This window comes from Schistocerca gregaria, chromosome 7 (assembly GCF_023897955.1).
Source record: "Schistocerca gregaria isolate iqSchGreg1 chromosome 7, iqSchGreg1.2, whole genome shotgun sequence".
Lineage (NCBI taxonomy): Eukaryota > Metazoa > Arthropoda > Insecta > Orthoptera > Acrididae > Schistocerca > Schistocerca gregaria.
The window spans coordinates 377,388,550-377,410,772 of record NC_064926.1 but is presented as its reverse complement, the minus strand read 5'-3'; the positions used below and the strand labels follow the sequence as shown (position 1 = coordinate 377,410,772).

General features: G+C 44.1%; 1 protein-coding gene across 1 annotated transcript in view; it reads right to left on the bottom strand.

The window, feature by feature from the left end:
* The window catches only part of LOC126282164 (bumetanide-sensitive sodium-(potassium)-chloride cotransporter-like), a 562,271-nt gene that overhangs the window by 59,388 nt on the left and 480,660 nt on the right, over positions 1–22,223 (bottom strand). Inside the window, exons 13-14 of the mRNA XM_049981684.1 lie at positions 16,865–17,076; positions 11,000–11,241 (exon numbers count right to left, since the gene is read on the bottom strand). Coding sequence (XP_049837641.1) covers positions 11,000–11,241; positions 16,865–17,076 — 454 coding nt within the window. The remainder of the gene's footprint in view (positions 1–10,999; positions 11,242–16,864; positions 17,077–22,223) is intronic.

The following is a 22,223-nucleotide window of genomic DNA, read 5'->3' as shown; positions in this document are numbered from 1 at the left end:
ATGAAGGAATAAGGACATGTGATGGATGATGGATTAGTCGAATTCTTCCACACAGTTCCTTCAATTTTGAGTGGTTTTCTACTGAAAGTAATTGCATTTTATGGTACAACATGATCAAAACGTGTACAGCATACACGCAATACTCTGTACTGGCATAGATGTGCGGACTTCCTTTCTCTGTATCAAGACGCAACAATGAAATCCAAAGATAAGCGCTTCGCTAACGAACACTCTTCACGCTATTATTTCAGCCATTTTGCAGTGTAGCTATGCAGTGCTGGAGAATGCAGAATTCTGAAGTTAAAAATATTCAATTAAACCTGGAATTTAGAAAAAGAAATTTAGTCAGCCTTCCTGATACGGAAGTGATAGAATTTCTTGTCGGTCACTTAAGAAAAGACTTGTTGTTGGAACTGCTGCGCAGAATCTACGGATATAATAAGTGGCTCCCAGCGGTAAGATACAGACGTTGTACTTTATTTTAAGTCGTTTTGTATTATGTTCCATGTACGTCTGTCTGTGAACATGGAGGAGAGCATCCGATGTACTGACGTCCATTTCACGCGATCTACAAAGCGTTACTTGTGCTTATAAGCCGAACTAAACACATAAATGCCGAGCAGATTCTTACTCATGCCATCTCACGAGTAGAATTAGAGTTTGTCTTCTTCTACTATCACAGCGTTCGAGTGGCTGTTGGACTGTCTATTAGTAGTAGGATTTAGTTTTCAACTGTCGATAAATTATTCAAGTATATTTTACACGAACATGCTTGTATGTATCATATATGTGACTCAGTTTAAGTATGTGTGTAGGCATGAGAGAGATAATATCCATTCATTTTAGGATACTTGTCAGGCTTTTTTCAATTTATCTCTGTTACGGTGAAAACTAGATTACAGTTTAAAATGGCTCAATGACAAGCGAACGCACAGCCTGTTGAGGAAGTTGAGGAGATTCGAAAACAGTCCATCTGCTAGTGATCCAATGCTTGAAATTTTAAACCAGTTAAGATTAATCATCACTTATCGGCTAAGGGCGTACGAATTGTCAAACATACCCACCAAGAAGGACTTAGCAAATTGTCCTACCAAGGAGGAAGTAGCTGAAATAGCTCACCAACAAGCTAATCTTGCTACCCAAGTCACAGGACTATCGACTGATATTGCAGAACTGAAGAGGCACAGGAAGAATTTTCACAGCAGGGATGCAGGAAATGAAAACTCGACAGGAAACAAGAGATTCCACTGTTGCTAAATTAGTTGAACAACTGCCCAACTTTAACTCCGGACATGATGAAATGATTCAGGAAAAGTTCGATCAACATAAGCAGCATTTTTCATCAGAGATAAATGTTTGGGCAGTTGGAAAAGAAGCCGAAGTTAAACAGGATGTTGGTGAACAGATTTAATTAGCAGTAGCAAACTTACTCTTCTCTAATGTCACGTCATCTCCTGAAATAAAGGTGGAACTGCATAGTATTAATCAACAGATCGATTTTAACTTCTAACATTGGAAAACTCAATCTCAGATGCAGACGAGGTCTTAAAAGAAGCTGAGCGTGTCCAGGGGGCTACAAAACAAAGTCAAGCAGAGGTACATGATTGCACGTCCACAGACCATGAGCCCAGGATCATTTTTTGGAAAGAGTTCAAGTCAGGAGCGAATTCTACATATGTATATCTATGCTGATATGATCATGATCATGAAAGAAAAACTCCTGAAGCATAGACTGTTTCAGCCTTTTGTGCCAGATAAGAAACTTGTAAGCCTCCTATAAAGGGATTTAAGGATATTCTGTCACAGTACTGGAATTATAAGCAGAAAATAAGTTACGTGTCGCGGTATGTACAGGGGGAACGTGTATTGTAGGTCAGTGAAATGATGGAGTCGTGTACTACGCACGATTCTTTAGAGAGGCCGTTCATCAAAGAGTACTTGTGTAGTATATAGGAGAGACTACGTAAGGAAGTCTTCGGTCTGGAGCCACTGAGAAGATGTAAGTGAGAGCCATATTAGGACTTGATTCACGATACCTTGTTATCAATTGTTATCAATACATGGCAAAGACGATGACCTAAATAAACATATAGGATGGGAGAGATGAAGCTGAAGGTCTAGATTCGAAACCTGGTATGGTACATAGTTACAAATATTGAAAGTCGTATTTTTTTCTTTTCTTTTTTCGTTGATGTCCCATTAGCAAGGTCGAGTCAAGTGCAGGAAAAGTCATCTCTTAGGGTCGTTAGAGGAACAGTATGTCAATTTCTTTTAGGAGTACTACAGGGGCATTTGGATTTATGAATAATCATTTGTCACTGACCTTAGTGGCCATTCAGATCTCTTTCAGTTTGCACCCTCCCCTCAACAATTTGAGAGCATTATGGATAGGAGACATGAAACAGAAAACATCATGATAGCTATCCCATCTAAAACGAAACACTTCTTTGATGACGGCAAGACTTTGCATGTTAAACATGTCCATATTGCGATGGTACTATGACATTAGCCACGCATTCACACAACGTTAGCGGTTCTCATGTCAACCACAGAATTTGATTTTTGTAAGTCAAATACTCGGGATATGTACTACTCGATATATGAAGGATAAATAATACTAGAAGATAATGAGCGTAGATCACAAATGCAGACGTCACTTAAGCCAGATAAAGGGTGGGAGTGATGGAATAGTCACACCTGATTAAAAAAGCCTTGGTAAAAACAGGTCCGGCTGGTAATGTCTTGCGAGGGTATCTTGCAAGAATTACCATGAAACTCTTGGCTGTGGATTCAAGCAGAAGCACCAATCCTCTCTGTTGGAACACATAAAACTTCATCCTAGAGGAAGGCAGCAGTATACAAAAATCAAGGAGAGGGGTATGAAAACTACAGTGCTAGATCCTGGCGTGGAAAAGGCGACGTGAACGGCCGTTGCACAGTGATATGAAAGGCAGTGGGAAATTAGCTTAGTACCTTTCTCTCTTACATGGAGTTCTCAATGAAAAACGTCATGATGTTTTATTTTTTTGCGTAAAATATTCAAATCAGCACTGTACAGTTGTTTGCGAAGTATGTGTATTGATGTAGAAGGATATTTCCAAAAGATTACTTAGGAGGAGGTGTAGGGTATGAAGAGTGTACTAATTAGAAGCAAAGAAGACAACTTAAGGTTTTACGTCTTATCATTACAGACGGAGCACAAACTTGTTTTTGCGAAGTGTGCGGAGTGAAATCGGCTGAGCTGTTTCAAAGGAACCATTCTGGCATTTGCCTTAAACGTCCGTTACTTTACTACAGTCAGACTTCGCTCGGCAGTACGAAACAGGGTGGGAACATGGAATGTTAAAACGGGAAAGCAGTGTGGTGAACTAGGAAAATCTAAAGGGACAAATGGAAAGGACGCAGAATCAGTAAGCAGTGTTGGGGATTTGCTGAGTGGAGTTCATAGAATTATTCATAGTAGGTACATCAGGAGCAAAAATAATAACGTGTAGGTGATTTTTAAACGAAGTAAAGGATTATCTGTAACAAAGAGAAAGAAACATTGAGGGTGAGATTGAACGAATATACGACAGTTTCTATAATAATACAAATATACAAGCTAGCCAGAGGTGTGGATGTCATAACAACTGGAAATATATGATAATTTATATAATATTAATATATGATAAGATATACAAAATAGAACGAGAATTTAATCATAATGGGAGGATTTAATCACAATGAGAGGCAGGAATGCAGTCGTTCCGGCAATTAATGTGAAAGACAGAAAAATTAACTGAAATCTTTGATCTATGTTGTGAATACACTTTTCATAAACGTCTTTACAAGGAAATATACATGGAAGATTGCAGGGGATCAAAGGCAATATCAGATTTATTATTATTCTGTAAAACAAAGATTCATAACCCAGTGTGCTGACACTGATACTCACCGTAACTAATAAAAAATTAATTCTATTTAAAATTTAAAAAATAAAGAGAAAGTATCTAAAATGTTGGAACCTAGAAAAGTTAATGTTGGAACCTAGAAAAGTCGAAGAAACTACAAATTGAGCCTGCCTTTGTAGAAAGGTTGACAAAAGAAATATTGACAGTTCAAGGAGAAATTGATATGGAAAATCGATGTAATGATTTTAAAAATTAAGTGAATACAGTATATTAAAGAAGGCAGAAAAGCAGCAGCTCGATGAAAATGCACTAATGTCAAAAGAGACCAGCAACAACATAGGTCACTCAGCATGGAAATTAAGCAGAAATGTAGAGAATTTAAATAAGAATTACTGGATATATGTCAGGAAATAGATATCAAATTGAATTACTGTAATGTAAATAATATGTAATAAAATCTAATTAACAGTTACTTTAGAGAGAAAAGAACGAGAATCACAGTGATGACAGATAAAAAGTAATAAATAATGAAAGTAAGAATAAGGCCAGAAGATGCAAACAATACTTGAAGAATATTTATAGTGATCCAGAAGGAATTAGCCAACTGCAAATGAGCATACGGTGCAAGATGATGATGGGGGCGATGCAGTGTTTATTTTCGAATTAATAAACTCAGCACGGATTCGGAACAAATATTCGTAAAATACCAGCAGAACTCTTATGGGTATCCGGCCGAAGGACGGAGTAACAGCCACACGAGCTCGTGAACGAAATTCATGTATCTCGAGAAGTCCCAGAAGTCGTCGAAAAAACTGAAATTGTTATGCTTCGGAAGCGAAAATTATAGCAGAGGACCAGTTTGATTTTAGATAAGAAACACAGATTCGCTGGGATTGAAACTGATTCTGCATACGATGTCGTTTGGGCACGATTCACTACAAAGGTGTTTAGAAATTTATAACTGGATCCTTCTATCGATCGGTAAACTCACCTCCGGATGTAGTCGAAAAGACCAGATAAAACCTCTACTCACTAGAATATACGTTTATTTTTCACACTGCCATTATTTGAGGACATTTTAGTCATCCAACTCTAGACTGGTATAATTACAGGTTTATAAATGCTGGGCGTGACAAGGCATCATGTGAAACAATACTAAATACTCGTATCTTCTAACAAAACTACTCAAAACAGTTACAAATGAAGTTCTGTTGGCAACAGGCAACAAACAGAACTGGTCTCTCAGGATGATCACACTGAAACTGGAACCAGTGACGATGCAGCTGTGACGAGAATGATTTCCAAAGTATGAAAAGCAGCTAAAACAAGATAAAAACTTTGTGTTCAGAAAAAGAAGCAGTAATATCATATTCAAGTAGTAACTCGAAACATTTAGCCTTGAGTAAGCTTAGAAGAACACTTGACCAAGCACTGGATAGATAAGCATCTAGTAGAATAGATCGTGATGAGAGGGATCCTCCATGGTACACAGTATTTACGCTGATAAGCCAAAACATTGCGACCTCTGCCCACCGCGACGTTGGATGCCGTCTGGTGACGTTGAGGGCACGTGACACAGCAACAAAAGCATTTAAGCGGAGGAGAAACGGGCTGAAAATCACCCTAGCGAAGATATGAGCTGCGAGTGGGGAATTCATCGCGATAAGCGATATTGACAAGGGCAGATTATCACTAAGCAGAGTGAACGAGTGTCTCGAAAACGGCGAAGCTTGTCGAATGTTCACGTGCACTGTCGCTAGCACCTATGAAAAAGGTAGAACAGGAAATTTACCACTAGCGCTAAATGCTTGGAGGTCTGCGACTCTTCACTAAGGTGGAGTTCGGAGACTTATCTGTTCTGTAAAGTAGTATAGATGGTGATATGTGGCATCTCTGCTGAAAGAGCTCAATGCTGGTGCACGCACAAGTGTTTCGGAGCACACCGCTCATCGTACATTGTTGAACATGGAGCCTCGCAGCAGACTACCCCTATATGTTCGCATGTTGAGCCAACAAGTCAAAAACCGGCTCTGAGCACTATGGGACATAACATCTGAGGTCATCAGTCCCCTAGAACTTAGAACTACTTAAACCTAACTAACCTAAGGACATCACACACATTCATACCTGAGGCAGGATTATAACCTGCGACCCTGACAGTCGCGCAGTTCCGGACTTAAGCGCCCAGAACCGTTCGGCCAACGACATCGTCAGTTACAATTGCAGTGAGCACAGGACCTCTGGATTGGTCCATCGATCAATAGAAGCGTGCCGGTACCTCGAGTGAATCACGTTTTTGCTACACTAGGTCGCTTATCTTCTCTACAAATGCCTTCATCGATGTGAACGTCGGCTCAAAACGTTCTGCGCGCCAAGGATGCAGGCTGGTGGGAGCAATATTACGTTGTGGGAGACATTCTCCTGCGTTTGCATGGGACGTGGTGTAGTAACCGAAGACAAGCTGACAGCTGCGGACCACTTGCGTCCCTTCATGCTTGATGGTTTCCCCGACGGCGATATCATCTTTCAGCAGGATAATTGTCTGTATCTCGGAGCCAGAACCGTGATTTGGGGAGCATTATAGTGTACTCACGTTGACATCTCGGTGACAAAATTCACCAGATGTAAATCCTATCGAACACATCTGGGTCGTTATCGGGCACCATCAGCGCGCTCGCAAACCGGACGCCCGTTATTTACGCGAATTACATGACCTACCCGTATACATGCAATGCCACATACACTATGTGATCAAAAGTATCTGGACATCCCCAAAAACATACGTTTTTTTATATTAGGTGCACTGTTCTGCCGTCTACCGCTAGGTACTCCATATCAGCGACATCAGTAGTCATTAGACATCGTGAGAGAGCAGAATGGGGCGCTCCGCGGAAACCACGGACTTCGAACGTTGTCAGGTGATTGGGTATCATTTGTGTCATACGTCTGTACGCGAGATTTCCACACTCCTAAACATACCAAGATCCACTTTTTCCGATGTAATAGTGAAGTGGAAACGTGAAGGGACACGTACAGCACAAAAACGTACAGGCCGACCTCCTCTGTTGACTGACAGAGACCGCCGACAGTTGAAGATAGTCGTAATGTGTAACAAGCAGACATCTGTCCAGATCATGACACAGGATTTGCAAGTTGCATCAGCATCCGCTGCAAGTACTGTGACAGTTAGGCGGAAGGTGAGAAAACTTGGATTTCATGTTCGTGCGGCTCCTCATAAGCTACACATCACACCGGTAAATGCCAAACGACGCCTCGCTTGCTCTAAGAAGCGTAAACATTGGACGATTGAACAGTGGAAAAAGTTGTGTGGAGTGATGAATCACGGTACACAATGTGGCGATCCGATGGTAGGGTGTGGGCATGCCAAATGCAGGTGAACGTCATCTGCCAGCATGTGTAGTGCCAACAGTAAAATTCGGAGGCGCTGGTGTTATGGTGTGGTCGCGTTTTCCATGGAGGGGGCTTGCACCCCTTGTTGTTTTGAGTGGCACTATCAAAGCACAGGCTTACCCTGATGTTTTAAGCACCTTCTTCCTCCCCACTGTTGAAAAGCAATTCTGGGATGGCGATTGCATCTTTCAACACGATCGAGCACCTGTTCATAGTGCACGGCCTGTGGCGGAGTGGCTACACGAAAATAACATCCCTGTAATGGACTGGCCTACACAGAGTCCTGACCTGATTCCTACAGAACACCTTTGGGATGTTCTGTAACGCCGACTTCGTGCCAGGCATCTGCGACCGACATCGTCTTCACGGAGTGCTGCACTGAGGAGAGGTATCGAACCTCTCCTCAGTGCAGTGCAGTGAAGAACGGCCTGTCATTCCCCAAGAAACCTTCCAGAACCTGACTGAACGTATGTCAGCGAGAGTGGAAGCTGTCCTGGTAGGTAAGGGTGGGCCAACACCCAACTGAATTCCAGCATTACCGACGAGGGACGACACGAACTTATAAGCCATTTTCATCCATGTGTCCGGATACTTTTGATCACATAGTGTACCCCCACAAACCTACCAGCTAGTTGTCGGATCCCTGATACGAAAAATTAGAGATGTATGTCGTTCCAAAGACAGAGAAACAAGCTATTAAGCAAGTGATCATTATGCTTTGGCTCATCAGTGTATATAGAAAATTCTAGGGGAAGAACAACTACAGATCATTAAGTTTAAATCAAAGTATAGGCCTGGAGACAGTGACACGGTAAATGAAACACTTTCAGATGTCAAAGGAGCAGTGAGTAAAGGCTTCAAACGAATGATCACATATAGTCCTGTGCAGTAAAGGAATTGACAGACCGTTTCATTTGTAAGTACTTGGATAATGCAGTCTGTCTACAAAGGAAATCCTTACAATATACTCGTTCGACTCACCAAAGAATATTTCTCTAGTGTGCAGGACCCAACTGAAATGGATTAACAGGGGATTCAAAAGGTATATACACTCCTGGAAATGGAAAAAAGAACACATTGACACCGGTGTGTCAGACCCACCATACTTGCTCCGGACACTGCGAGAGGGCTGTACAAGCAATGATCACACGCACGGCACAGCGGACACACCAGGAACCGCGGTGTTGGCCGTCGAATGGCGCTAGCTGCGCAGTATTTGTGCACCGCCGCCGTCAGTGTAAGCCAGTTTGCCGTGGCATACAGAGCTCCATCGCAGTCTTTAACACTGGTAGCATGCCGCGTCAGCGTGGACGTGAATCGTATGTGCAGTTGACGGACTTTGAGCGAGGGCGTATAGTGGGCATGCGGGAGGCCGGGTGGACTTACCGCCGAATTGCTCAACACGTGGGGCGTGAGGTTTCCACAGTACATCGATGTTGTCGCCAGTGGTCGGCGGAAGGTGCACGCGCCCGTCGACCTGGGACCGGACTGCAGCGACGCACGGATGCATGCCAAGACCGTAGGATCCTACGCAGTGCCGTAGGGGACCGCACCGCCACTTCCCAGCAAATTAGGGACACTGTTGCTCCTGGGGTATCTCCATGAAGCTGGGCTACGGTCCCGCACACCGTTAGGCCGTCTTTCGCTCACGCCCCTACATCATGCAGCCCGCCTCCAGTGGTGTCGCGACAGGCGTGAATGGAGGGACGAATGGAGACGTGTCGTCTTCAGCGATGAGAGTCGCTTCTGCCTTGGTGCCAATGATGGTCGTATGCGTGTTTGGCGCCGTGCAGGTGAGCGCCACAATCAGGACTGCATACGACCGAGGCACACAGGGCCAACACCCGGCATCATGGTGTGGGGAGAATCTCCTACACTGGCCGTACACCTGTGGTGATCGTCGAGGGGACACTGAATAGTGCACGTTACATCCAAACCGTCATCGAACCCATCGTTCTACCATTCCTAGACCGGCAAGGGAACTTGCTGTTCCAACAGGACAATGCAAGTCCGCATGTATCCCGTGCCACCCAACGTCCTCTAGAAGGTGTAAGTCAACTACCCTAGAGAGCAAGATCTCCGGATCTGTCCCCATTGAGCATGTTTGGGACTGGATGAAGCGTCGTCTCATGCGGTCTGCACGTCCAGCACGAACGCTGGTCCAACTGAGGCGCCAGGTGGAAATGGCATGGCAAGCCGTTCCACAGGACTACATCCAGCATCTCTACGATCGTCTCCATGGGAGAATAGCAGCCTGCATTGCTGCGAAAGATGGATATACACTGTACTAGTGCCGACATTGTGCATGCTCTGTTGCCTGTGTCTATGTGCCTGTGGTTCTGTCAGTGTGATCATGTGATGTATCTGACCCCAGGAATGTGTCAATAAGGTTTCTCCTTCCTGGGACAATGAATTCACGGTGTTCTTATTTCTATTTCCAGGAGTGTAGAAATAATGGCCTCTCAAAAGTTGATAAGTTTATTTATCGCGGTCTCTCGGAATCTTACTTACGAAGCTCCAATGTTAAATGAGCGGTCTACGAGTATGCTACAGCCCCCTTCACATCAGTCCCTCAGAGGACAAGGTAGACTGCCTAAGGTGATTAAGTGGTCATTTTTCCCGTACATCATACGCGAATAAAAAGGGAAGAAAACCTAACATACTGTACAATGGGAAGTACACTCTGACATGCACTTCACAATGGCTTGTAGAATATGGATGTAGAATTAGGAAGAGAGGAAGTGTGGGGCGGATGAGGTTGTATTCGAGAAGATATTTCAATACGCTGTTAATAACGAAGGGCAGGTTTAGGAAAAACATCGCTTTTGTAGATATGGAGAAGGTATTTCATAATGTAGAAACGAATGAAATGCTATCTGTTCTTAGGCAGTGTAGCATCAAGTATAGACTGTAAGCTATTCTCATTATGTGAATACAAAGCAAAATTGAGAAGCGAGCACGGATTAAATAGTGATGATGATGAAGTCCCATACTCGTTGACAGAGCATAGGGGAACGATGCGGGAGACCCGCAGCGCCGTACTAGCAAGGTCCTAGTGGAGGTGGTTTGTCATTGCCTTCCTCCGACCGTAATGTGGATGAATGATGATGAAGACAACACAACAAGACCCAGTCATTTCGAGGCAGGTGAAAATATCTGACCCCGACGGGAATCGAAACTGGGACTCTGTGCTCGCGAAGCGAGATCGCTACCGCGAGACCACGAGCTGCGGACGATTAGATAGTACAGGCGGTCAAAATCAGTGGTGGTGTATGGCAGCGTTGCTCATGGTAACTACTATATGATGTTGTGGCAATGTTCTTTACTGCCTGATGTCGTAATTGGGATGTGTGGTTGTACTGTCTGCTGTCTGATGTTGTGTTAATTGGCACGTATGGCTCCATACTGTAAGTGTTGAAGTTGTTGAGACAGTGGGTAGGCTTTCTTACTAATTGATGTAGAACTGTGACGTGTGGTAGTGTTTCCTACTGACTGATGTGGTACTGAGCTGGGCCATGCGGTAGTATGTCTTGCTGTAGGCTGTTGGGGTGTGGCGGAAATGTTGCCGTGTTGCCTGTAGACACAGAGACGCTAAATGAAACACTCTCAACTGCCAAAGGAGCAGTGCGCAAAGCCTTAACAGGAATGATCACATAGAGTGCTCTGCAGTAAATGGGACGTGTGGCGGCGTTCCTTACTGTATGATGTTGAAGTAGTTGCGGAGCTCGTCGTGGTCGCAGTGCTGCCAGTCGGCCTTGTAGCCCATGAGGACGGTGTTGGGCCGCAGCTTGCCCAGGCCAGAGGTCCGCATCAGCGTCTCGGTGCCCGTCTCGAAGTTGTCGCTGTCCACGACGTCGAAGAACGCCTTTATCTTGTGCTTGCGCAGCCACAGGTACGCTTTCCGTGACAGAGCGTTGTGCACACGCTGCGAATGCCTTCCCTGCAACAGACACAGTACGCCTATGTTCCTTAATTCCTTAAATGCCGCTCAACCGTCACATCTTAGTGACTATAGAGCTGCCATTGCAATCATCTCCTGCATGATCAACATCCATGCTGCACTACTGGTCATTAAAACTGCTACACCATGAAGATGACGTGCTACAGATGAGAAATTTAACCGACAGGAAGAAGATGCTGTGATATGCAAATGATTAACTTTTCAGAGCATTCACACAAGGTTGGCGCCGGTGGCGACACCTTCAACGTGCTGACATGAGGAAAGTTTCCAACAGATTTCTCATACACAAACAGCTGTAGACCGGCGTTGCCTGGTGAAACGTTGTTGTGATGCCTCGTGTAAGGAGGAGAAATGTGTACCATCACGTTTCCAACTTTGATAAAGGTCGGATTGTAGCCTATCGCGACTTCGGTTTATCGTATCGCGACATTGCTGCTCGCGTTGGTCGAGATCCAATGACTGTTAGCAGAATATGGAATCGGTGGGTTCAGAAGAGTAATACGGATCGCCGTGCTGGATCCCAACGGCCTCGTATCACTAGCAGTCGAGATGACATGCTTCTTATCCTCATGGCTGCAACGAATCGTGCAGCCACGTCTCGATCCCTGAGACAACAGATGGGGACGTTTGCAAGACAACAACCATCTGCACGAACAGATCGACGACGTTTGCAGCAGCATGGACTATCAGCTCGGAGACCATGGCTGCGGTTTCCCTTGACGCTGCATCACAAACAGGAGCGCCTACGATGGTGTACTCGACGACGAACGTGGGTGCACGAATGGCAAAACGTCATTATTTCCGATGAATCCAGGTTCTGTTCACAGCATCATGATGGTCGCATCCGTGTCAGGCGACATCACGGTGAACGCACATTGGAAGCGTGTATTCGCCATCGCGATACAGGCGTATCACCTGGCGTGATGGTATGGGGTGCCATTGGTTACACATGTCAGTCACCTCTTGTTCGCATTGACGGCGCTTTGAATAGTGGACGTTACATTTCAGATGTGTTACGACCCGTGGCTCTACCTTTCATTCGATCCCTGCGAAACCCCACATTTCATATGGATAACGCACGATCGCAAGTTCCAGATCCTGTACGGGCGTTTCTGGATACAGAAAATGTTCGACTACTGCCCTGGCCAGCACATTCTCCAGATCTCTCATCAATTGAAAACGTCTGGTCAATGGTGGTCGAGCAACTGGCTCGTCACACTACTCCAGTCACTACTCTTGATGAACTGTGGTAACGTGTTGAAGCTGCATGGGCAGCTGTACCTGTACACGCCATCCAAGCTCTGTTTGACTCAATGCCCCTGCGTATGAAGGCCGGTATTACGGCCAGAGGTGGTTGTTCTGGGTACTAATTTCTGAGGATCTATGCACCCAAATTGCGTGAAAATGTAATCACATGTAAGTTCTAGTATAATATATTTGTCCAATGAATACCCGTTTATCATCTGCATTTCTTCTTGGTGTAGCAATTTTAATGGCCGGTAGTGTATTTTTACTTTGCCTGATACACTGACTACATGAGAAAATAAGAAATAATTTAATGCTTATCAGATAAGGGAATCGTGCTTGCACTGCACACAATAACTGCACAATATGGACGATCGATAGAAGGAAAACTGACAGGGAAATGTACTAAGGACTGATAAGATTTGTCAAGCCTATCAGTCTTGACAAGTCTTCAGCGTTGTTACACTTTTTTGTCAGTGTTCTTTGCTAGTGAGTGCGCGTCTCAAAGTGCGCTTTTACCGCACTGTCGTCAGACAGTGCGACACATCTCCTAAGCAAAATCAGGTGATTTTTCGAAAATGTACATTTATCGGCGTGAGCCTCCGAGTTGTTGAGCTTCAGCAAGTAGGAAAATACGAGAGATACAGAGCAGCAGCGTATTGCGCCGAAGGATCGTTTAGTAAGTACGAGAGCGTTACGAATGTGCTCGTGAAACTCTAGTTGCAGACGCTTCCAGAGAGGCGTTGTACATCTCGGAGTCGCTTACTATTAAAATTTCGTGAGCAGAGCAAACAGATTTAAGTGATCAAAGGACTACTACGGCAAACACCAATTATGTGACCAAGAGCAGCTTTGTACTTGCAAGAAGAGTCAGGTTACATATTACATATTTTCACAAACACCTTCGCAATTAAAAGGAGGGGGGAAGAACTGTGGCAGGAATTCTGGGACAGAGAAGAGACAGGAAGAAGGACATAGCAGCTGCTGCCAAATATTAAGGAACTACTCCGACTCTCGCACTTTAATTCGAGCAAGGGATTGCTGGACTTCGTCACAGGTCATGGGCCGTACCCTGCATATCTTTGCCGGTTCGGGAAGAGGGCTACCCCTTCGTGTGACTATAGTGTTGAAATTGGCACTCCGGACCACGTGATATACGAGCGTCCAGTTTTCGATGATTAAAGCAAACGATTTAAGACGCCAATTATGCAATACAGACAGATACCGATTAGAGATCCACCCACATTCAGGATCATCGAAAGTCTTGCCAGCGTGGGGTATCGGCAAAGCTCCGACAAGAATGTCGTAGGGACAATCTATAAATCGTGATCAAAACGTGACAGATCCTCACCTATCCCATTCCGGCGGGGCGTGGACTGGCCGAACGCGGTGACGGACGGAATCCGCCACGTCTTGCAGCAGGGGGAAGACGCGAAAAAAATCCCGGATTTGACTTATGCACACCGATAATGACATAATAGGTACATAGTAGGTAGGTAGTTTTTTTAAGTAGACGGTAGATTCCGGACACCCTTTAACAGGACCTGCAGCCATTAAAAGGTTAAAGCCGACCCAGTTTCCAGGGGCAAGCCCAGTGGGGCTAGCTCGGTGGGCACGGCCACAAGATGTAGGTTTGCAGATCATCTGGCACATCTGCAACGCTGCAGGAGTAGCTTGTTAGGACAAGATAAAGTAGAAGTTACACTTACCCATAGCAAACAAACACTCTCACTTCCTGTAGCAAGGTAGAATGTAGAATACTTGTAATAATGCTGCAATGTTAATAACTGTATTGTTGTAATTAAGACCCACTAATGTATAAGGTGGTGGGTTATTATGTATGAATATCATTGGCTGAATAAAGAATTTAAAAAAAAAACTTATCACGTATCATTCACGAAGATATGTAAGGTGGCTTGCAGAGTGTAGACATATGAACCACCTCGAAGGGAACGATCTATTGACACGTAATCAGCATGGCTTCAGAAAACATCGCTCTTGTGCAACGCAGCTAGCTCTTTATTCGCACGAAGTAATGGCCGCTATCGACAGGGGATCTCAAGTTGATTCCGTATTTCTAGATTTCCGGAAAGCTTTTGACACCGTTCCTCACAAGCGACTTCTAATCAAGCTGCGGAGCTATGGGGTATCGTCTCAGTTGTGCGACTGGATTCGTGATTTCCTGTCAGGAAGGTCGCAGTTCGTTGTAATAGACGGCAAATCATCGAGTAAAACTGAAGTGATATCAGGTGTTCCCCAGGGAAGCGTCCTGGGACCTCTACTGTTCCTGATCTATATAAATGACCTGGGTGACAATCTGAGCAGTTCTCTTAGACTGTTCGCAGATGATGCTGTAATTTACCGTCTAGTAAGGTCATCCGAAGACCAGTATCAGCTGCAAAGCGATTTAGAAAAGATTGCTGTATGGTGTGTCAGGTGGCAGCTGACGCTAAATAACGAAAAGTGTGAGATGATCCACATGAGTTCCAAAATAAATCCGTTGGAATTCGATTACTCGATAAATAGTACAATTCTCAAGGCTGTCAATTCAACTAAGTACCTGGGTGTTAAAATTACGAACAACTTCAGTTGGAAGGACCACATAGATAATACTGTCGGGAAGGCGAGCCAAAGATTGCGTTTCATTGGCAGGAAACTTAGCAGATGCAACAAGTCCACTAAAGAGACAGCTTACACTACACTCGTTCGTCCTCTGTTAGAATATTGCTGCGCGGTGTGGGATCCTTACCAGGTGGGATTGACGGAGGACATCGAAAGGGTGCAAAAAAGGGCAGCTCGTTTTGTATTATCGCGTTATAGGGGAGAGAGTGTGGCAGATATGGTAAGCGAGTTGGGATGGAAGTCATTACAGCATAGACGTTTTTCGTCGCGGCGAGACCTTCTTACGAAATTTCAGTCACCAACTTTCTCTTCCGAATGCGAAAATATTTTGTTGAGCCCAACCTACATAGGTAGGAATGATCATCAAAATAAAATAAGAGAAATCAGAGCTCGAACAGAAAGGTTTAGGTGTTCGTTTTTCCCGCTCGCTGTTCGGGAGTGGAATAGTAGAGAGATAGTATGATTGTGGTTCGATGAACCCTCTGCCAAGCACTTAAATGTGAATTGCACAGTAGTCATGTAGATGTAGATGTAGATGTAGATATATGATAGTGACTGCAGGTGAGGAAGGAAGGGAGAGCTGTGTTCTAACTCGTAGCAACAAGGAAGGTGCCAAGTCAAACATTTCCATCCGACATATATATCGCCATCAACAATGCCCTCATTCTTACTTCGTTAAGATATTACGGAAAGGTTTGTACTTTAATCCTGGACTCAGCCTTAGACACATTCATTGAGCATATGTCAGCAGATGAGCAGTGAGATATCTTGGGTGATGAGCACCAATGTAGACTACTTACGCTGAGGATGTGTCTGTAGAGAGTAGACAACCGGCCGGAGTGGCCGAGCGGTTCTAGGCGCTACAGTCTGGAACGCCGCGACCGCTACGGTCGCAGGTTCGAATCCTGCCTCGGGCAAGGATGTGTGTGTTGTCCTTAGGTTAGTTGGGTTTAAGTAGTTCTAAGTTCTAGGGGACTGATGAGCTCAGAAGTTAAGTCACATAGTGCTCAGAGACATTTTTTTGTGTCTGTAGACAACCATAGAGGTACCCAGGCGATGAGGCGCCACTGCGAGCTACTTAACGCTGAGGATGTGCAAACAGATGACCAGTGAGATGCCTTTGGTGATGAGTACCATGCAGAACTTTTGCAAATGAGCATGGGTCTGCAGACGAATAGTGAGAGCCTATGGTGATGAGCGCCACTGCAAGCAACTTATGCTAAGCACTTGTAAACAGAGAAGCACCAAGATGCCAATGCAGGCTACTTACGCTAAGCAGTTTTCGACAGTGAGCAGTGAGATGTCTGTGGCTATGAATAGCAGTAATATTGCTTACACTGCACATGTGTCCACAGCAAGCAGCAAGATGCCTCCAGTGATAACTGTCACAAATTACTTACTCTCTGCACTTGGCCACGTTGAGCAGAGAGATGTCTTTGGTTAAGAGCGCCATTGTGGGCTAATTTACTGAGCACCTGTCCACCGACAAACAGCGAGATGGCTGTGGTAATGAGCGCTATGCACGTTATGTTCACTGAGCATGTGTCCACAGTGAACAGCGAGTTGCCTTTGCTGATTAACGATGCTGTGGGATTTTCACGCTTACCATATGTCCGCCGACGAGCAGCGAGATGCTTTCGGTGATGAGAGCTGCTGCAGGCACTTATACTTAGCACGTGCCCGCAGACAAGCAGTGAGATATCTTTGGTGATGAGCGCCGCTGGCGGCTACTTACGCTGAGCACATGTCCGCAGACAAGCAGCGAGATGCCTTTGGTGATGAGAGCCGCGAAGTCGATAAGCGGCGGCCGTGTGCCGGGCATGCCCGCCAGCACCAGAAGCTGCGGCCGGAAGTTCTTCACGTGCTCCTCCACGTGGTTCAGCTCCAGCATCGCCTTCAGCGCAGAGTTGTAGCACTGCGCCTGTGTCGACGAGCCCCAGTTCACGTCTGCAACACACGACCGTTCAGCTGTGAGGGACAGATCTAAATACTTCAACTACATTACTCGAAGAAGCCGTCCCACGACAGAGCTAGAATTTCTCTGATCAATCAGTTGCGTTAAGATCTCACTATACAGGGTGAATAATTTAATGCGAGACATAAAATAATGGAGTGTTCACACTAAAATGTCTTAGCAAGTTCTCTGCAGTTTTAGTCAATATATCAACGTAATTCTCCAGTCTGATAACCACTTCATGTAGCCTACTGTTACAGGCAGAAACCATATGAAGTTGCAGCTTGACATTGCCCATATACACAAAGTTCATATATACGAAGTAGAGCCGGTCGAGGTGGTCGAGCGGTTCTAGGCGCTACAGTCTGGAAACGCGCGACCGGTGGCAGATTCGAATCCTGCCTCGGGCATGGGTGTGTGTGATGGCCTTAGGTTAGTTAGGTTTAAGTAGTTCTAAGTTCTTGGGGTTCTGATGACCTCAGAAGTTAAGTCCCATAGTGCTCAGAGCCATTTGAACCATACAAAGTAGATTAACAGATCCCGGAAATCAGCAAGCTTATTTTAAAGTTATTTGTTTACTATTCTGTAAAATACTGCATGCGGGTTGCACATACGGGCTTTTGAGATTAGGTGACTCCCTATCCAAATAAATGCTCCTTACAGTAAAGAGTAATCAACTGTTGAAGCATTCGCAAAAAGTGTCAGAATTTCAAGCGCTCCTGAAAAGCAGTGGAGCTTAACTACTACTAGGTGCAGAGAGCTGGTTAAAATCCAAAACTGACGGCTATGAATCTTTTTGAGAAAATTCAAGTGTATATCTAAATGATAGGCTAATGGTAAATGGAGGTGGTGTATTTGTTGCTGTAGAGAATAACTCAATTCGACCCAAACAGAAGTTGCAGCTAGATGTAAGATTGTTTGGGCAACACTTAATATCAAGGGTGGGCATAAATTTGTAATCCTATCTATCACCAGACTCATTCCAGGTGTATCCGAAAATTTTAGAGAAAGTCTAAGTTCATTAGTTCGTAAGTAATACTTGCATCATAACTAAAACAAAACTCTGTCCGTTCATGCCTCGGAAGGCCCAACGGTACCAACCGATCGCTGTGTCATCCTAAACCCATAGGCATCACCGGATGCGAATATGGAAGCGCATGTTGTCAGCGCACCGCTCTCCCGGCCGTTACCAGTTTTCGTGACCGGAGCCGCTACTTCTAAGTCAAGTAGCACCTCAACTGGCCTCACAAGGGCTGAGTGCTCCGGCTCTCAACAGCGCTCAGTCGATCCGGGAGGTCACCCACCCAGGCGCTAGCCAGGCTCGACAGTGCTTAACTTCGATGATCCTTCGGCGACCTGATGGGAACGGGTGTTACCACTACTTCAAGGCCGTTGGCATTTCATCATAAGTGAAAATTTTCATCAATCGACAACTGAACTGGGAAAATTACACTTTTGTGAGTGGTAGGCCTGACAGAACGTCCTACGGAATAGTACTAAATGCCTTCTACGAGAACTACCTACAGCAGTTAGGTCGAAGTCCACTCATGATAGAAATACATAAGATGTAACGGAAACAAATACACTTGCCGTCTTTGAGCATGTCCACATCGAAACTGGTATCAGTGACCATGAAATAGTTGTAGCAGCTATGATTATCGAAGTACAAATGCCCACTGAAACAATAGGAGGATTTATGTGTTACGCAAAATGGATAAAGAGGCAGTACTGTTGTGTGTCAATAAGGTGCTCGAAGAAGTTACTCTGAAGGGGTACACTTAGAAGAATTTTGACTCAAGTTTAAAATATTGCTTGCACGGAAGGTGTAAAACAAAGCATAGTGCTATAGATTAACACTGAATGAAACACATTTGGCTGTGAAGAGAGCAATGCGTGAAGCCTTCAACGACTACCGTAGCGGTATTTTATCGATTGATTTCTCACAAAATCCAAAGACATTCTGGCCTTATGTACAGACTGTTAGTGGTACCAAACTTATCGCCGAGACTCTCTTGAAAGAGACAAAGAGAGAGACACACGCCCAATAGTTGGAAGAGATCCCTTATATCCATCTGCAAGAAGGGTAGCAGAAGTGATACCCAAAACTACTGTACAATATGTTTGGAATCCATTTGTTGTAGAATATTAGAACATATTCGGAGCTCTAACGTAATGATCGCAAGCAGAATGTCCTCCACCATGCCAAACAGCATGGATTTACAAAACATCGATCATGTTAAACGCAACCCGCAGCGAAACATGTGTGCTTGAATAAAAGAATAAACTGCGATTGCTAAAGGTGGATTTTAACCAGAAATAAATTTATTTTGAAGCAAACACGTACAAACCTCAAAATGAAGATGCGAACTTTCACTTGTCTTACATAACATCCAGAAGCGATGGAACAAGATAGTCAGGAAGATGCAGTAGTTCTTGATTTCCGGAAACCATTTGACACTTTACTATACCCACTCTTATAATCGAAAGCGCCATCGTCTGCGGTATCAAACGATATTTGTGACAGGAAGGGCGCAGCATGTTATCTTGGATGGAGAGACTTCGTCAGATGTAGAAGCAACTGCAGGTGTGCAGCAAGAAAGTGTGTTGGGATCTTGTTATTAATTTTGTATATTAATGACCTTGCAGAAGATATTAATAGTAAAGTGAGACTTTTCTGAAATGGTTCAGTTATCGGTAATGAAATACTACCTGAAAAAATATCTTGGTAAGATTTCAAAGTCATGCCTAGATTGGCAATTTTCTTTAAAGCTTTGAGTTCCGTGCATCTCTGTCATTCAAATCTGGCATTTATTTGCCCGAATCACGCTCTGTACGCTTGGCTGTACTCACCAGTATATTGAGGATATAAAGAAAGATTTACAGAGTGGATGAGACACGCGGAAAAGAATTACAGTATTTTGAAAGTGTTTGGCCTAACTGAAATGGTTGCCACGAAGCAAGCTTAGTGTTTAAAATCCTATCAATGGTTGGGTCATCAGAGGTAAAGCTCTGCTCAGATTGGAATAGAAGGTGGCCATAGGGAGCAATGCGACGTTCAGCTTGAGCGATACTATGTGGCAATTAACTTTGAAACTAATGTGGTAAGAGACGATCGCAAAATTCAAAGTCTAAGTGTTGTGATGTATTTCAGTGCATCTATGTGTGTGTGTGTGTGCTTGTTCTGCAACTGAAACACAATTTCAGATATGGTGGTACATAAGGAGTCACCCTCGTTCTGTCAACGAACTTGTCCAGGAGGACGAAGGAGAGGACAGAGGTACATGACACTCTTTTGCCCTTGAGGTGGGAAACTATCCGTAAAAGGCTGAAGAATAAACATTGATCAAAGGAGTGAGGGTACAGAAGGCAATGGAAATTCTAAATTGAAGACACATAATGTGTATCCACCGGACATGTGGCCTCTAACTGAAAAAGTGTTATAATGATCTCTCAATTCTCAAAAGATTCCGGGTTAGTACCCCTTTCGGAACTACGGGAGGGGCCTGCCAAGGAGGAGGTAACCACAAGGAGAAGATCGTAAAATCAAAATTCTATGAGTCGGATATTAGAGTGTGGTAAGGAAGCCAGAAAAGCTGAGAATGGGAAAATACAAACACTGAGGAATCAATGAGCTGAAGAGAAGTTAGGGATTTATGCCTTACAACCTAAATCATATTGCATTGTATTTAAAGATATAGTGCGAAGATATTTATTTTGTTTGTCTATTTAGTTTTCTGATGTGTTTTTACATTGAAACATCATATATGGTTTTATAATGAGTGATTGAAAACTTTTGACTGGTAGTGTTCATACAAGAACCGTGAGGGAAGATAAGAATTGAAGACTGAGATCAGTGCTGGGGAAAAAAAAGGTTGTAAGGCAGGGATGGAATGTTTCTCTCTCACTGCTCATTCTGTACGTCGAGGAAGCAACGACGAGAAGAAAAGGAAGATTGACGAGTGGGATTAAAAGTCAGGGAGAAAGGATAATAATTATAAGAAGCGCTGACGACACAAGTATCCTTATTCACATCGAGGAAGAATAATAGAGGGTAATGAACGGGATGATGTGCTCTCAGGGTATGGATTTAGAGTAAACTGAAGAAAGACGAAATTAATTAGGAAAAGCAGAAATGAGATTATTTATAAAGGTAACATAAAAACTGAGGATCAAGAAGTAGACGAAGTAGTGGAATTCTGATACCTAGGAAGCAAAATACGGACGAAGCAAGGACGACATACAAATCAGACCAGCAGAGGTAAAAAGGGTGTTCCTGGGCAAAAGGGATCCACTAGTATCTAACATCGGCCTTAATTTGAGGAAGAAATATCTGAGAATGTACGTCTGGTACACAGCATTTTATGAAAGCGATCATGTACTCGGTGAATCTAAAAAAGAAGAGAATCGATGTTTGGTACTTTCAGAAGAGCGTTGAAATGGTGTGCACCGATACGATAAGAAATGAGAAAGTACCTCGCAGAATCGACGAAGACTAATGTATGTGAAAAAACTGACAAGAAGAAGAGACTGAATGGTAAACCGTGTAAAAACGTCAGGGAATAATTCCACGGTACTAAGCGGATCTGCAAGGGATAAAAACTGTAGGGTGAGATAAAGATTGGAATAGGTCCAGCAAATAATTGAGGAAGTTACATCTAACTGTAACTATGAGATGAAGAGGTTGGCAGAGGAGAGGAAGTAGTGGAAGGCCATGTCAAACCAGTCAGAGGACTGATGATCCAAAGAATTACAGGATTCACAGGGTTTGGAAAGTAACACTCAGGTGGTACAGCTCCAGCCGTTTTAATAACGTATGCTTAAGCAAGATGCGGCGGCCTTCTGCAGTCAGATCTCGTGAAGTTCTACAGTAAGAGCAGTTTTTAATCGACCAGTATCTGCAAAAGATTGACTGGTAGCTAGTAAGATGTTTTATACTGCCTTGTTTGCCAATTGAAGCCAACTCGACTTCGTAGACTGGGACGTAGGTTTTGTTGGCGATCTTGAAATAAAGAATTACCTTGCGACCTCGAGTAACAGCAAGATCGTGATTGTGGCGCAATCTTTGTCTGAAGAGCAACGAGTTAATCGTTTAACGCACGGAAAGGATGTCATCGGAGATAAAAGTTCGTAAAGCCACTGA